The following is a 17,735-nucleotide window of genomic DNA, read 5'->3' as shown; positions in this document are numbered from 1 at the left end:
CACTGAACGTGTTAGCACTGGAGAGAGGCAAACGAATGCTCTCTGGAGTTAAGAAAATTGCCTATCCCTACCAACCAGTATTGAGGGAGAGCAAAGTCTACCCTATTAGGTCTTTAAAAAGCAGTGAAAGGCCAGGTGCGTTGGCTTATGCCTGTAATCCCAGCACTTTAAGAGGCTGAGGCAGGCAGATCACTTTGAGGTTAGGAGTTGGAGACCAGCCTGGCCACCGTAGTGAAACCCCGTCTCTACTAAAAATACAAAAATTAGCTGGGCATGGTGGCTCGCCTGTAATCCCAGCTACTTGAGAGGCTGAGGAGGGAGGATTGCTTGAACCCATTAGGCTAAGGTTTCTGTGAGCCGAGATCATGACTCTGCACTCCAGCCTGCGAAACAGAGTGAGACCTTGTCTCAAAAAAAAAAAAAAAAAAAAAAAAAGCAATGAAAAATATTTATGTATATACCTGTTTTGAGGCTGAATATTGGATGGAGAATGTATTTTTCAGTAGTAGGTCAAGGAAAGTGTTTAGCCCATTTACTTCATTTGAAAAGGTATATTTCAGGTCAAGTGTCTGAATTATAACACGAGAAGAAAAGTTCAAGACCAGCCTGGCCAACATGGTGAAACCCCATCTCTACTAAAAATACAAAAAATTAGCTGGGCGTGGTGGTTGGTGCCTGTAATCCCAGCTACTCAGGAGGCTGAGGCAGGAGAATTGCTTGAACCCGGGAGGCGAAGGTTGCAGTGAGCCGAGATTGCACCATTACACTCCAGCCTGGGCAACAAGAGCAAAACTCCGTCTCAAAAAAAAAAAAAAAAAAAAAAGGAGGGGAAAATCCCGAGCCTGCTAGCTACTCTGATTACACTAAAAGCTAAAGGAACTGATGTAGTGGATTCCATTATTTTGAGGTGCACGTCTCTACATTGGGCTTACATGGGGTTCCAGGTGCATGCCTAGGGCTCTGGAGTTAGGCACACTTGGGTTCCAGTCCCAGTGTCACCACTCACCAGCTGTGCAAACTTAAGCACATTACTGAACCCCGCTGTGCCTCAGTTTCCTCATCTCAAAATAGGATATTTAGCGTGACTACCTTATAGGATTGCTGGAAAAATGAAATAAGTAATGCATGGAAAGAACAGCACAGCACTTGACCCAGCACTCAATAAAATGGAGGTGCAGAAAACACCCTGTAATGTTTTCCCTATGCATTTTCCCTATGTATTCCGGGTGGTAGGAATATCCCACAGATGAATATAGCCGGGTATGTTTTCTGGGAACCAAGGCCCAACCTGCTGTGATTTTCTTCCCACCACCACCAGAGTACAGAGGGCAGATCCAACCCAGCCTGACCCCCTTTGGGCACCGCAGCTGCCTTCCCATTGATGGACACTGTAATGGTAAATAGCTCTCTGCAGGTCTCCTCAATGGGACCTTTAGTGGCTCTCTGGTTGCTTCTGTCTGAGGAAACAGGAAAGAAAATGCAAGCTGACGTGGATTCCTCATTTCATTTTGAAAGAAATGGCTTTCCCTAGGCAAGACAGGAAAGGGAATGAGGTTTGCTGAAGGAATCCAGAGAAATAAATGTTCATACTCATAAAAAATTGAGTATATGTAGTCATACTGGACTGACCTCAAATTCAGTAGCTTATATTGCTTTAGGAAAAAAGAAAAAAGGCTAGGCGCAGTAGCTAACTCCTGTAATCCCAGCACTTTGGGAGGCCGAGGTGGGCAGATCACCTGAGGTCAGGAGTTCGAGACCAGCCTGGCCAACAGGGTAAAACCCCATCTCTACTAGTAATACAAAATTAGCTGGGTGTGGTGGCGCACGCCTGTAATCCCAGCTACTCCGGAGGCTAAGGCAGGAGAATCGCTTGAATCCAGGAGGCAGAGGTTGCAGTGAGCCAAGATCCTGTCATTGCACTCCAGCCTGGGCAACAAGATTGAAACTCTGTCTCAAAAAAAAAAAAAAAAAAAAAAAAAAAGGGTGTATGTAGTCATACTGAACTGACCTCAAATTCAGTAGCTTACATTGCTTTAGAGAAAAAAAAAAAAAAAAAGTCCAGGCGAGGTGGCTCATGCCTGTAATCCCAGCACTTTGGGAGGCCAAGGTAGACGGATCACCTGAGGTCAGGAGTTTGAGACCAGCCTGGCCAACATGGTGAAACCCCATCTCTACTAGAAATACAAAAATTAGCCAGGCCTAATGGCAGGCGCCTGTTATCCCAGCTACTCGGGAAGCTGAGGCAGGAGAATCGCTTGAACCCGGGAAGCGGAGGTTGCAGTAAGCCGAGATTTGTCACTGTACTCCAGCCTGGGTGACAGAGCGAGACTCTGTCTCACAAAAAAGAAAAGAAAAGGCTGGGGGTGGTGGCTCACATCTATAATCCCAGCACTTTGAAAGGCCAAGGTGAGCAGATCACAAGGTCAGGAGCTCAAGACCAGCCTGACCAACATGGTGAAACCCTGTCTATACTAAAAATACAAAAATTAGCTGGGTGTGGTGGCGTGTGCCTGTAATCCCAGCTACTTAGGAGGCTGAGGCAGGAGAATCGCTTGAACCTGGGAGGCGGAGGTTGCAGTGAGCCGAGATAGCGCCACTGCACTCCAGCCTGGGCAACAGAGCAAGACTGTCTCAAAAAAAAAAAAAAAAAAAAAAAAAAAGAGAGAGAGAGATGGGGAATAGTTTAGAAACCAAAACCCAAGCTTCAAATATCCATCCTTACCCTCATCTGGGTTCAGTCAGTTTCAGAGCCATCGTACAGATTTCTCTGTGTCTTTATGTCTGTGTATGTTTTGTGAGATGGAGGAACTAAGATTTTGGGACAACGTTAGCAAAGGAATCATATAGATGGTCAGGCATGGTGGCTTATGCCAGTAATCCTAGCACTTTGGGAAGCCGAGGTGGGTGGCTTACCTGAGGTGAGGAGTTCAAGAACAGCCTGGCCAACATGGCAAAACCCTATCTCTACTAAAAATACAAAAATTAGCCGGTGTGGTGGTGCACGCCTGTAATCACAGCTACTCTGGAGTCTGAGGCAGGAGAATCGCTTGAACCCAGGAAGCAGAGGTTGTAGTGAGCTGAGATTGTGCCACTGCACTCCAGCCTAGGCGACAGAACAAGATTCTGTCTAAAAATAAAGAACCATATAGACTAGTGGAGACCACAAAGTTCACTTTAACCAGGTCTTTGTAAATGAAATACCTAAATTCCATCCCCTTACCTCAGTCACTCAGTGGAATATTTTGGCATCCTCGTGATTGAAAGAAACAGGACACATCCCCCTACCATGGTCTCAGTACTGTCCTCCATTCACATGCTTTTTCTTTGTTTTCCCCTGACTAAATAGAGAATGGAGAAAATATACTCAAATGACAAGGAAAGAGGGGCGAAGGCAAATTATCAGAGACATGTGCATTTGGGGGCTGGGAACCACAGGAAACAATTCTGATGGTAATTGATGTTGACACAAAATGACCCACAGTACCATTTGAGGTTGTCCTCAGTGTCCTGGCCACCACCTTCATGACTACATCAGTCTTCTAGGGATGCCATAACAAAGTACCAGAGACTGGGTGGCTTAAACAACAGGAATTTGGCCGGGCATGGTGGCTCATGCCCATAATCCCAGCACTTTGGGAGGCCAAGGCGGGTGGATCATGAGGTCAGGAGTTCAAGACCAGCCCAGCCAACATGGTGAAACCCTGTCTCTACTAAAAATACAAAAATTAGCTGGGCATGGTGGCTTATGCCTATAATCCCAGCTACTCGAGAGGATGAGACAGGAGAATCGCTTGAACCCGGAAGGCAGAGGTTGCAGTGAGCCGAGATCACACCATTGCACTCCAGCCTGGGCGACAGAGCAAGACTCCGTCTCAAAACACACACACACAAAAAAACCACCAGGAATTTATTTCTCACAATTGTAGCAGTCAGAAGTCTGAGATGAAAGTGTCAACAGGGTTGATTTCTTATGAGGTATCTCCTTGGCTGTAGATAGCTGTCTTCATGTTCACATGGTCTTCCACCTATGCCGATCAATGTCCTCATCTCTTCTTTTTCTTTTTGAGATGGAGTCTTGCTCTGTCACCCAGGCTGGAGTGCAGTGGCATGATCTCGGCTTACTGCAACCTCCACCTCCCGGTTTCACACCATTCTCCTGCCTCAGCCTCCCAAGTAGCTGGGACTACAGGCGCCCGCAACCACGCCCGGCTAATTTTTTTTGTATTTTTAGTAGAGACACAGTTTCACTGTGTTAGCCAGAATGGTCTCGATCTCCTGACCTCGTGATCCTCCCATCTCAGCCTCCCAAAGCCTTGGGATTACAGGCAAGAGCCCCCGCACCCGGCCCTAATCTCTTTTTATAAGGACACCAGTCAAATTGGATTAGGGCCCAACATGACCGCGTTTTTATCCTAATTACCCCTTTAAAGGCCCTATCTCCAAAAATATAGCCACATTCTGAGTTACTAAGGGTTAGGACTTCAACATATGAATTTGGGAGGGTGCTGGGGGAGACGCAACTCAGCCCATAGCAAGGACCAAACCAGGAGCCTCATCAGATCGGATTTCCTGTGCAAAGATAGTTTTTAGGAGTTATCTCATTCTCTTAGAGTGGGAAATAAAAGTTGTGTCTTTTTGGAGACTCTCTGATAGGTGGTCCAGATGGTCAAAGTAGAAAATTTTGTGATGGGGAAGCCTCAGATTAGCAATCCTTCCCTTTATGAAACTAGAATTGAGAGACATGACTAGCAACCCCCAACTATGCGATATATGTCATATCAAACTTGTGTTGTCAAAGTTATGTTTTGGGGGACAAGATATCTACAGTTAGGAATCTATGCAGGAAAGAGTCATTGCATGTGTTAGTTAAGGCAATGCTAGTTGCTGTAACAGATGAATCCCTAAATCTCAGGGGTTCACACTATAAAGATTTATTTCCCTCTCATGTAAAGTCTAATGAACAGCAAAGAGTAGGGAGTAAGGGTAGCTTTGTTCCATAGCCATTTAGGCACCCAGGGTGGCAGAAACTCTGCTGTTTTCAACAAGGGACTTCCGTTGTAGGACTCCTTTAAAAGCAAGATGTTGTTCTTTATAAGATCTGCCTTGCAGGAAGAATCAGAGAGTGCCTGCCAACCAAAGGCAAGGAGACGCCATACCCCAGGTCCCTCACATATCAGGATTTACAGGCTCTCCTTTTTTACCTAAGCATACACTTACGACCCTTCTAAGACTGCCTTGTAGACAGCAGGGGAAGAAGGGCTCTGTTAACAGGAGAGGGGAGAGTTGACCCTGTAGTTCTAAGTTATCAGACTTGAAAAAGATTGTTTGAAAGTAGTAGTAATAATATACATTGAAAAGATGTCACCAAATCTGTCCAGAAAATTATTTTGAATCTACAAAGGGATACCATTTGTGCAGTGGGGTGAAACACTGAAAGAGACCTCTTTGTTAATTGAGGTTTTTAACTTCTAGAACATGTGGCATGATGTTCTTTTGATTATGGAGGACTACCCCAGGCATTGACTTTCAGCTGGCGGAGAGGGGAAGCAAGGAAATAGAGGATCGCATGAAAGGTTTTAAAGGGTCAGGTCTAGATGTAGTAGATATCATGTCTTCCACTTTTTATTGGCCAGCACCCAGTCACAAGCCTCTACCTAAAAGCAAAGGAGACTGCTGAGCAGTCACTTCCCAGCTGCAACTCTCCCTGTGGAAGGGGAGCCAGGCTCTGGTGGACAGCTCATGTTCACCACATACAAAGACGCTTCAAGGTGGCTCCAACCCTAGCTGTGAGTCAGCATCACTTGTGGAGCTTTGACAAAATGCATGTGCCTGGGCCCCAGCCCCACAGATTCTGATTTAGTTGGTTGGGCTGGTGCCTGGGAGAATCTGGATTTTCGAAGGCTCCACCAATGATCCCAGTGCACAGCCAGGCTTGAGAGTCACTGGTATGCCTTACAATGTACACCTCTGGCATTGCCTCTCAACAGTTTCAAAAACATTTTTCTTTCTTTCTTTTTTTTTTGAGACAGAGTCTTGCTCTGTTTTGAGAGCAGTGGTGTGATTTTGACTCACTGCAACCTCCACCTCCCAGGTTCAAGTGATTCTCCTGCCTCAGCCTCCAGAGTAGCTGGGACTACAGGTGCCTGCCACCATGCCCAGCTAATTTTTGTATTTTTAGTAGAGACGGGGTTTCACCATGTTAGCCAGGATGGTCTCGATCTCTTGACCTTGTGATCCGCCTGCCTCGGCCTCCCAAAGTGCTGGGATTACAGGCATGAGCCACCATGCCCAGCCAAATAAAAAATCATTTCTTAGAGTTTTCAAGGTGAACAATGTTATTTAGTTGGCTTCCATTTTGTATCTGCTGGTAAAATATTCACCATGATAAACCCAAAACAGGACTGTGAGTCAATATTTTTGCACAGGTTTTCAGTAATAGAGTATATGTAATGATTAATAATATATAATGTAATTTATTTCATATCAATATACAACACAATAAAATAATGCAGGCATGTAGCATTGATGATTTGACTTCTGAGAAGCTCACAGCTGTTCTTTGTGCAATAATATCATTGTACTACATTTAGAAAGCTATTCTTTTTGTTTTTTATGATTGGAAGCTTTTTATATTTCCTTTTGTGTGATACAGAAAACTTTAAAAATACATTTCACAATTTCTAAATTTCAATATAATTATTTAAAATGATTACTTCAGACTAGTCTCCTACAAATGTTACTAAACACAAATATTATACATAAAAGGCCATCTTCATTAAATAGATTAGAATGAATTACTCCTTCAGCTACATTCCCACTGCAAGAGAATACATTCTTGGGGAATATATTCTGTGTATGTATTATGTCTTATTTTATGTTTTTATCATTTATATATAGTTTTCATTTTAAATCTTATCTACTTAATAGATTTATTTATATTTACACATTTATTTTATACTCATTTATATTTACATGGTCTCTGTAGTTATTAGATAGTGAGTTCTTGAAGGATAAGGCTAGTATTATGTTCATTGTCATTATCATCTACAATTATGTTACACAAACAAGCACTCAAATGTTCATTACAATGACTGGAAATCATTTGAACCATTTAACTTATTCAATGTCTATTATGTCAGGGAGTACAGCAATGAATAAAACAGACCAAAAAAAAAAAAAAATCCCTGCCCCATAAAGCTTACATTTTGGTGGAGGAAGACAGATAGTAAACAAATCAATACACAAAATATAAAGTATCTGATCTGGCAATGAGAAAAATAAAGCAGGGGAGTGGGATTAAGCTATCACCAAAGGGGGTGGCACTTCCATTTTACATGGGGAGGTCAGGAGAGACCTCAAGAAAAGGGAAATTTGGGTTAGACTAAAGAATTTGGGCCAGGCGTTGTGGCTCATGCCTGTAATCCCAGCACTTTGGGAGGCTGATGTGGGAGGACTGCTTGATTCTAGCAGTTTGAGACCAGCCTGGGGAACACAGGGAGAACCCATTGCTATACAATTTTTCAGAAAAAAGAAATTATAGAAAAAGAAAAAGAAAAAAAGAATTTGAGCAAAAACTATAAGAAGCAAGGGCAAGCCATGTCTATGTCTGGGGCAGAGCTCTGCAGGGGGAGGCAACACAAGCATCAGTGCTCCGAGGCTGCAGCAGGAGAGGTGTACACAGAACAGCAGGGAGGCCAGCGTTGAGGCAGGGAGCAAGCTGGAGGGTGCAAAGGGAAGGGGCCAGAGAGGTGACTGGGGTCCTCCAGGCCACCCTGACTTTGAGATGAGAAGAGGGCTCTGAGTGAAGGGGTGGCTTTGCTTACATTTTTAAAAGTTCAGTCTGGCTTTTTCATTTTATCTTAGACCTTTGAGGCTGCTAGAACCGAATCCCACACACTGGGTACCTTGTAAGCAACAGAAATAAAGTTCAACATCAAGGCACCTGCAGATTTGGTGTCTTGTGAGGGCCTGCTTTCTGGTTCATAGGTGATGCCTTCTCTATGTGTCCTTATATGGTAGAAGGAGTGAGGGAGCTCTTTGGGGTCTCTTTTATAAGGACATGAATTCCATTCATGACAACTTTGCCCCCATGACCCAAGCACCTACCAAAGGCTCCACCTTCAAACACCTTCACATTGGGGATTCGGTTTCAACATATGAATACTGGTGGCACCTAAACATTCAGACTATAGCAAGTTTGCATTAGGGTACAGGGGGACAAGAGTGAAAACAGGGAGAACGGTTAAGAGATTAGTGTACGAATCCAAGTAACAGATGATGGTGGCTTGGACCAGGACACTGGCAGTGGGATTGGTAAGCAGTGATCAGATGCTAGATATATTTAGAACAGAACTTAAAAGTAGTAAGAAAAAGAGAGGCAGCAAGAATGATTCCAAGGTATTTGGAGTAACTGGAAGGATGGAGTTATCATAACAGAGGTGGGCAAGACTGAGTGCACTGGTTTGGAAGGGAAGACCAGCAGCTCTGTTGTGGATATGTTAAGTTTGAGATGCCTATTGGAGATCTAAGTGGAAATGCAAATAGACATTAGACATGAACTCTGGAGTTCAGGAGAGATCCAGGTTGGAGATACAAATTAGGGAGTTTTCAACCTACGGGTGTTATTTAAAACACTGAGACTGCCTGAGCTGACAGGGAAGTGAGTGAAGACAGATAAGAGGTCTGAGAACTGAATCCTGGGGGTACCCCAAGCTAAGGTATCCAAGATATAAGCAAGGCAAGGAAGGTGGAAAACTAGTGTGAGGCACCACAAGGACAATGGGTTTCAAGAAGGGAAATGATCAACTGTGCAAATATTGCTGGGAAGTCAAGAAGGAAGACTTGAGATCAGGACTGAGACCTGGCCCTTGGATTTGGCTATGTGGAGTTTACTGGAGAGTTGATAGGAACCGATTGGAAAGCCAGATTAGAACGTGCTTGAGAGAGTTGGAAGAGAGGACCTGGAGACATTAGTAGCAGCAACTCTTTCAAGGGTCTCTGCCAATGAGTCATGGGGAGGTAGCTGGAGAAGGAGTGGAATCAAGAGGGTTAGAAATGCACCCCCCGCCACCCTACCATGGCCAGGCGCGGTAGCTCACGCCTGTAATCCCAGCACTTTGGGAGGCCGAGGCGGGCGGATCACGAGGTCAGGAGATGGAGACCATCCTGGCTAACACGGTGAAATCCCGTCTCTACTAAAATACGAGAGCAGTTTTAAAACGTACTCCCTAAGCGCACTCCAGGGTCAGAAGCGACCTCTAGTGGTTCATTTAGACCATTACTTTTTTTCTTTTTCTTGCTCTTAAAAGTATAAAATAGCACGGTCCACATTTAATATTATTTTTAAAGAAACGCGATCAGTTTAATTTAGAAAAGATTATCAGGCATTTGAGTAAAATAAACATAAACCATCTGCAGTCCAAGCTGGAGTTGCTATTATCATGACTAAGAGTTTCCTCTCTAAATATATCATTCTCTATAGTACCATTATTTATGTTCATTCTGCTTCTTGAATGAGTGGTTTTATTAAACCAAGAGGAGGGACAACTAGTGGGCTACTTGATCCAAGTCTTCTCGATGCTTACATGGAGTACAAACCCCACATATTTTTCATTACTGGTTTCACTTGATTTGGGGTTGTCACTGGGTTTCCTCTGCCTGGGATGTTCCCATCCCCTAGATTAATTAACTCACTTCCTCATGGGAGTCTTTTCAAGCCTTCCAGGCTACCTTAGGGTCCCCCTGTCATGCAACCTCACAACACTCCATACTTCTTTCTGCCTCATCCCATTTCTCTCAACTGTCATGAAAGAGTCAATTCCGTCATTATTGTTTAAAGTTTTTTCTGGTAAATCATAAGACCCATAATGGCAGAGACTGTGTCTGGCTTGTTCACTGCTGTCTCCTTAGCAGTTAGCTCAGTGCCCAGCACTTACCCTGTACTCAATAAACATTAATTGGATGAGAACACACTCTCCTGCAGGAGACTCTTGCCCATGTTCCTATTCACATCTTTTGGATCCCACTGCAGAGGAGACTAAATTTCAGAAATGAATTTTTATTTCTAAAATACAATTTGCAATTGCTCTAGGTGCACCTGACAGATGCAACAATTTGTCACAAAACTGTCCCAGCTATTCTTTCAATAGCACAGTCTTCAGGATTGAAGCATAAAGTTTCCAGTTCTCCTGCAAAGAAACTCTTTGTGACAAAGGCTGAATCCTTAGATATGACTCTGACCTTATCAGACCATTTTTTCCCAAAATATAACTAAGGGAAACACAATAAGATGCCAATAGAGGGCTCAATGTAATGGGACCATTTCACACTGTGCAGCCATATCCATGGGTCCTAACCCATACAGTCCCCTTATTTCCAGATTTGGTAACATTCTGGTGCCTCTAGGTCTTAGTTCAGCAATAGTACCACTAAAATGGACACAGTGGTAGTGTTCATCTACCTGAGGTCTTTAAGCCAGCCCAGCTTCATCTGTGACATTTTTTCTGACTGCTTCTATTTACTACCAGAGACTGAGAACAGGGGAATGGATGGTTGTCAAATGTCACTCTGGTCTATAATCCCTGTATCCTAGACATGTGACATGGAATGGAGTGGGAACAGAGTAAAATGCTCTGAGCATGAAGCTTGTCTCCAAGTGTACCCGGAATGTCTGTTATTAACATACCTTCTATAACCTCCTACATACAACTCCCCCAGTTTAATATCTTGGTATTATAATTTTTGGTGTAGTACTTTTGATGCATGCCCTAAAATAATACTCAGGAGGCTGAGGCAGGAGGGTCACTTGAGCCTATGGTTTTTGTTTTTGTTGTTTTGTTTTTTGAAACAGGGTCCCGCTCTGCCACTCAGGTTGGAGTGCAGTGGCACAATCATAGCTCACTGCAGCCTCGACTTCCTGGGCTCAAGGGATCCTCCCACCTTAGCCTGCTGAGTAGCTGGGACTACAGGCATGCGCCACCACGCCCAGTTAATTTTTTTGATATTTAATAGAGATGAGGTCTTGCTATGTTGCCCAGGATGTTCTAACTCCTCAAGTGATCTTCCTGCCTCAGCCTCCCGAAGTGCTGGGATTACAGGCATGAGCCACTGTGCCCAGCACATGTCTTCTAAAAGTTGCTGTTTCTTCCTTCTCAGGAGTTCTTTCCCATACTGTTCTTCTGGATGACTCCTCGTCATCCTTCGGATCTCAAATGAAAGGTCACTTAGAGAGGCTTGGCCTGACCATACAATTCAATTAGTTTCCTACCCCTTTAGTCTCTTTCATAGACCCTGCTATTTTCCTTCATATCATTTATCACAAGACTTCATACATTTATTGCGTTGGATACATTCAATTCTGTCGATTTTCTTAGAATGTAAGGTTCCCAAGGGCAGGGACTTTGTTTTGTTCACTTTTGTATTCCTAGGACCTAGCACAATGCCTGACACATAGCAGGTGTTCCGTAAAAATCTGCGGACTGACTGACTGTTTCACTTATCCTTGTTCCTTCTACTGCATTTCAGTTCTTGCTACTGCAATGTAACCTCCAAGAGGTAGGAGAAAATCATAATGCCCCCCTCCCTCCATCACTGAATTACTGAGACGGCGTCCTTGCACGTTTGAGCAGCTGCTGCCTTCTCCTGGGAGGCTGTCAAGTACCCCAAGGTGCACAATAATTCTATTAGTAATAGCGTGACTGAGGCAATCAGTAGAGCTGTCAGAAATGCTTTCAAACTTACATTCATTGGGTTCTTGGGCACCTGAAACTGCAAGCAACTGCATTACAATTAAGTGAGAATTAGCAGAATGTTAAAGTTCTTTTTAACAATTTGCATAACAAACCGAGGCGTCCTACGCCATCTCTCTGAAATGAAATTCGGATGTAGACACCCTTGCGCTTCAGGACTCTGAGCTCTTGCAGCAGCGCCTCTGCCCAACGGCGGGCGGCAGCATCTCAGTACTCACTCTAAAGACTTGTAGGTGGGAGGAGAGATTCGCGTTCAAAATCTTTTTGCCTCTATCCGCTCGCCGTAGCGCCTTAGCCCGCTCGAGTTTCAATGCGCGTTGTTGCTTAACGAAGCTGAGTCCTACACACTGTCCGCTGCTCTCCTGATCATGGCTTCTCCGAGTTCTTTCACCTACTATTGCCCTCCATCTTCCTCCCCCGTCTGGTCAGAGCCGCTGTACAGTCTGAGGCCCGAGCACGCGCGAGAGCGGTTGCAGGACGACTCGGTGGAAACAGTCACGTCCATAGAACAGGTGAGGTGGCAGGACTGGGCGAGGCACCCGCGCGGGGTGTTCTGGGAGCGGGAGTCCCGTTCGCAGGGCCGCCCGGGTGCGGAACTCACCGGGGAACTACGACTCCCACAGCGCACCGGGGCGCCTTCCCTCTGGGAAGCTCCGGGCGCCCAGGCTTGGGCTTCGTCGTGGAGCGTTTGCGCGGCCAGGTTGGGGAAGGGTCGTTTCAAGGTTGGGCTTGGAGGAGTGGGCAGTAGCCGGGTCCCTTCTGCCCTAAAGAACGAGGAGAATCGTGTTGTACGTCTGGAGAACAGAGGCAGCCCAGGCGGGTCGGATAGCCCACTCCGTTCTGCCAGTACTTCGGGAGGTTCTGGGGTGCACAGTGCACTTTTCCCAACCTGCTCTCAGCTTCTGGAGGCAGAGAGGAGAGAAGGGCCAGGCCGCTGTCATGCCGTTTCACGATCTGTTTGATTTTTGACCTGCAGTGCCAGGTTTGGGGGCCTGCCTCGTGGGTGGGCATTTTGGTAGTCATTCAGCCACTTGAGCACCAACTACGTGTCGGACACAATATTAAACGATGGAAGTACAAGGAAATAGCCCCTGTGGGGACAGGCAGGAAAACAGAGTTTGGAAAGTGCTCTAACAGAAAGTATGGATTTTGGACTACTAATCATTCCCTAAGGCCTAGAAGTAGGATCGAACCTATCATTTAGAAAAGTGTTTGGGGAATGATTCATATGCCCAAAACCATAGTTTTGTTTTTCTATTTATTCCCTGATTGGAATTGTTCCCAAGATTGTTATGTGGAACTGTGTATCCATCTGTCGGTAGGAGAAGTGGTTAGGATGATTCTTAACACTAATAAATGAACATCCTGCTTCTTACTGAAATAAGATCTCTTAGTGAGGTCAGTCTCCAGGCTTCACCTTGGCGAGACCTGTTTTGTATTTCATACTTGAAGTTGGAAGCCTGTACTTTGGCAAAATTAGTAACAATAGTTGTTATATTGTACAGTTATGACTAGAATTATAAATTTATAACAGAAACAAAGGCTTGATACATGATGATTCACAAAGTAGCAGGGAGAATATTTTAACTGGAGATTTAAACTTATGGAATTTAGGGGAGTAAAGGAAATCCTCACCTCTTGAAACTAGCTAACTCTCCTGGTTGGGTTGCCTACCAGTGTGTCCCAGGGAAGGCTGACTGCAAAAGATTGTAAAGAAATTTCCCACTGATGAAAAACCTGGAGGATTTTTGCAGAAGTCCTAAATGATGGATTGCTGAGTGATTCGGGTCAAGTGTTTTATTTAATATCTGACCATAGACTGTCAGATTGCCCTTTTTTTTTTCGAGACGGGGTCTCGCCCTGTCACCAGACTGGGATGTGGTGGCACGATCTCGGCTTACTGCAATGCAACCTCCGCCTCCCAGGTTCAAGCGATTCCCCTGCCTTAGCCTCCAGAGTAGATGGGACTACAGGCACCCACCAACACGCCTGGCTAATTTTTGTATTTTAGTAGAGACAGATTTCACTGTGTGGCCAGGCTGGTCTTGAACTCCTGACCTCAAGTGATCTGCCCTCCTTGGCCTCCCAGGGTGCTGGGATTACAGTCATGAGCCACTATGCGTGGTGCAAGCATCTTTCAAATCTAGACCCAACGGTATGGCAGACAGTAAAGAATCTTATATTTCTTTTTCGCGTTGTTATTCCAGCACACATTATTAGAGTCTAGGATGAACGCTTTCAGGTAGTAGGAAGATAATGTTGTATCTCATTTTTGTGGCTGCCTCACTGTTTTAATAATCATCTTAGTGACCATTTATTAAGTCTCAGCACAGTGCTAAATGCTCTCCACACATGGTATCATTCAATCCTTACACTTTTTATGGATGAGAAGACTGAGGTTTAGAGACCTACCACGTTGGTAGGTTAATGATGATACATTCATCAAAAGTAACAACCTTGTTAGGAGAAGTTATTTACAGAGGATATACTATTACTCTTTCAGTTTTGACTAAAGCTTCCATTTACTAATAGCTCAATTTTGTGCCATTGCCAGTAAAAACAAATTGATGACTGACACCTGTAATCCCAGCATGTTGGGAGTTCAAGGTGAGATCACCTGAGCCCAGGAGACCAACTTGGGCAACATAACAAGACCCTGTCTCTACCAAAAAAAGAAAAAAATATATATATAGCTGGGCGTGGTGGTATGCACCTGTAGTCCTAGCTACTTGGGAGGCTGAGGTGGGAGGATCATTTGAGCCCAGGAGTTCACAGATGAGCCATGATCGAGCCACTGTACTGGGCAACAAAGTAAAACCCTGTCTCTTAAAACAAAAAACGACTATACTGATTTTGGTACTGGCCTGGGCAACATAGCAAGACCCCATGTCTATTTAAGACAAAAACTTTTTAAATTAAAAAAAAAAAAATTACATGCTTGTTACCTGCTTCCTATCTGATTATCAGAAGACTCAGTTTATTTGTTAAGCAATAATTTGGTAATAGGAGTTAAACCTATAAATAGTGGAAGGAGTCCTTAGCTGTGAGTCCTCTGTTCCATTCGTTGATTTTTATTCATTCAGCAAATACTTGAGCGCCTTCTACAAGCCAGGTACTGTTCTAGACACTTGGCATAAGTCGTTGAACAAAAGAGGCCAAGTTGATGCCTTTATAAAACTGTTTCTAGGCCAATGAAGCAGTCAATTAAAAGAGATAATATCTATAGCTATCTCAATATAAAATGTTAATTAGAAGTGCTGTGGAGAGTAACACCTTGGGATAGAGGGGATAGGGTGTGTCAGGAATGGGTGGGGTGGGAGCAAGGGATGTCTTCATATAAGGTGGTAAGGGGAACCCTCTGTGACAACACATGTGATCTGAGACCTGAAGTCTCAGATGAGGGAGGAAGCCATCATGAATCTGGTGCGAGAGTATTCTGGGCAGAGAAAGCAGCAAGCACAAAGGACCAAGGCAGCAGAATGCCTGGTGAGCACGGGGGCTTAGCAAACCAGAGAATAGGAGATGGGTCGGATCATGTAGGGCCTCACTGGCCCTTGGAAGTACTTTAAAATATCCTGACTGAGATGGGGAGCCACTTGGCTGTATACCTGCCATTTACTGCCCCACATTCACTTGGCCTTTTTCCAGCCTGCTCTGTAGATGTGCCCCAGGAGGGGGCCCTGCGCTGACAGGTTTCCTTGCTTTATGACTGCAGGCCATGGGAAGTATTGCTGGGGGTGGCTGAGAAGGAGAAGAATGAGACCGTTGTATTTCTTCCCTCCTGCAGGCTTGTGTGGGCTGGGGTTTCCTTAGTCTTAGGGTCACATTTCCTGTCACGTGCCTTCTCTGAGCTCTCTGTCTCCCTCCCTCTCCATTCTTCACACCTTCAGGTCTATGAGGAGTTCAGGTACCCCTAATTTACCAGCTCCAGATACTGCATTTTCTCTTGTGGTTTCCCTACACCTGCCCACATCTTTGTAAATAGTTCCTTTATAAACTCTCCTCAAATCACCCACTTTGTGCCATCTGTTTCCTGCCAGGACTTAGACTGATCCATGATCAGAGGGTTTTCAGCAGGGGAGTGACACATCTGACTAGCATTTTAACAGACTCATTTAGGTTACTGTCAAGAGTAGATGGTGGGGAGTGAGGGTGGATGCAAGGAAACCAGTTAGGAGGCTATTGCAGTATCCTGGGAGAGGTGACAGTGGCTTAGCTCACAGTGACGGTAGTAGAGGTAATGAGAAATGGTCAGCTCTGGATATTTTTATGAGGGTCTCTACCTTGCTAAGCTATTTTGTTAATGCAGATGCAGGGAGGGCCTTTCGTGACACTAGAGAACAAGACGTGGTTGTATTGTTAGTGCCTGCCTGCCTTATTGTGCCATCTGGAATCATCCCATTGCAAACACTCTGATTCAGGCCAGTAGGTTAATACTGATAGTCTCAGAGGTAACAGCCTTGCCAAAAACAGGTGTTTACAAAAGATACTACTGTTTTTCTTTTAGTTTGTCTTTGAACAGAGGCAAAAGCATCCTCCACTTGAAATGGCATGGTGTCATTGAACCATTGGCATGGTTCATTGTCCATCAAGTAACTTGAACTCTGAGGGGAATATTAGAGAATTATTAGTCCTGATCCCTGCCCTCAAAATTCTTTTATCTTAGATGAAAAAGAATATGCTGGAAGGCCGAGTGCGGTGGCTCACTCCTGTAATCCTGGCACTTTGGGAGGCTGAGGCAGGCGGATCACTGGAGGTCAGGAGTTTGAGACTAGGCTAGCCAACATAGTGAAACCCCATCTCTACTAAAAAAATACAAAAATTAGCTAGGCGTGGTGGTGCACACCTGTAATCCCAGCTACTCAGGACGCTGAGGCAGGTGAATCTCTTGAACCTGGGAGGCGGAAGTTGCAGTGAGCCGAGATTGCACCATTGCACTGAAGCCTGGGTGACAGAGCAAGACTCCATCTCAAAAAAATAGGCAGTCACAGAGTGCTAAATTATGACTGCTTTGCACGAGGATTTTAGGGAGTTGAAAAGCCATCTGTGTGGGCTGAGGTGGTCAGGATGACTTCATGGAGAACGTGGAACTGGGTAGGGCTGTAAAAATTAGAGTTCGGGGCAGCCATTCTAGGAGGGGGAGCTGTTTTGAGGGAAGGCTCAGGCTTGACTGGGGGCAGTAAGACGGCTTACCAGGAATGGTGGGTGCAGGTTGGACGTGGTAGGAAATGAGGTGAGATGGGCAGGTGGGCCCCCATCAGGGTGTTGAGAGGCAGGTGATGTGCTGGCTTCAGGTTTAGGCAGTGGGCCACCACATATCCTAAGGAGGGAGCAGTGGAACAGAATCCTGACCTTCTGCTGTTGACTTGTTTCAGCTTATAGGATCCAAAATATTAGTAAACAGAGGTGGAACAAATCACTAAATATGATAAAACTTCCCCATTTTTTATGCCTCTGATAGAAGGAACCGGTCCTCTACTTGGTTAAGTGGTCAGTTGGCTAGCTTTCTGAATCCATTTTATTTTATTGAAATTCAATATTGCCCAAGTGTAAAGTAATCCTGCATATCAAATTTCCCCATTAAAAAGTCCAAAAGGTTGTTTTTGGTTAAGTTTAAAATACATGTACCTTTAGGTATATAAGTGAAAAAGACCTGCTTACATAATTTACATTTAAATTTGGGTCCATATACCTACTTAAAATCACCTACTTTGTAAAGTAACACTAATTTAGAAATGCTGGTTTTCCTCCTCCTCTTATTTATAAAATGTATCTTTTCAGACTCTTCACATGCATCTTTGACTTCACTATTTTTAATCATCACTGGAGCCACTTTTTGAGTCAGCCAATATGGATTTCCGGACCACATGTTCAGTTCTTGAGATACATCCTTTTTGAATATGAATAAGGTGTTACCACTGAATAGTTTATTCCAAGTTACAAGTATCCACTTGCATAACATTAGACTTTTTTTTTAAGGCAGTGTCT

The 17,735-nt window shown here is 44.5% G+C and overlaps 2 protein-coding genes across 2 annotated transcripts in view; both read left to right on the top strand.

The window, feature by feature from the left end:
- Positions 1-17,735, top strand: part of LOC126959764 (peptidyl-prolyl cis-trans isomerase A-like) — a 399,629-nt gene that overhangs the window by 253,090 nt on the left and 128,804 nt on the right. The window lies entirely within an intron of this gene.
- The window catches only part of FNTB (farnesyltransferase, CAAX box, beta), a 77,315-nt gene continuing 71,294 nt past the window's right edge, over positions 11,715-17,735 (top strand). The window contains exon 1 of the mRNA XM_050799279.1: positions 11,715-12,259. Within this exon, the coding sequence (XP_050655236.1) occupies positions 12,116-12,259 (144 nt within the window). The 5' untranslated portion in view covers positions 11,715-12,115. The remainder of the gene's footprint in view (positions 12,260-17,735) is intronic.

Source organism: Macaca thibetana, chromosome 7 (genome assembly GCF_024542745.1).
Source record: "Macaca thibetana thibetana isolate TM-01 chromosome 7, ASM2454274v1, whole genome shotgun sequence".
Taxonomy (NCBI): domain Eukaryota; kingdom Metazoa; phylum Chordata; class Mammalia; order Primates; family Cercopithecidae; genus Macaca; species Macaca thibetana.
The sequence above is the reverse complement of the archived record's forward strand: the minus strand, read 5'-3'. Positions and strand labels throughout refer to the sequence as shown.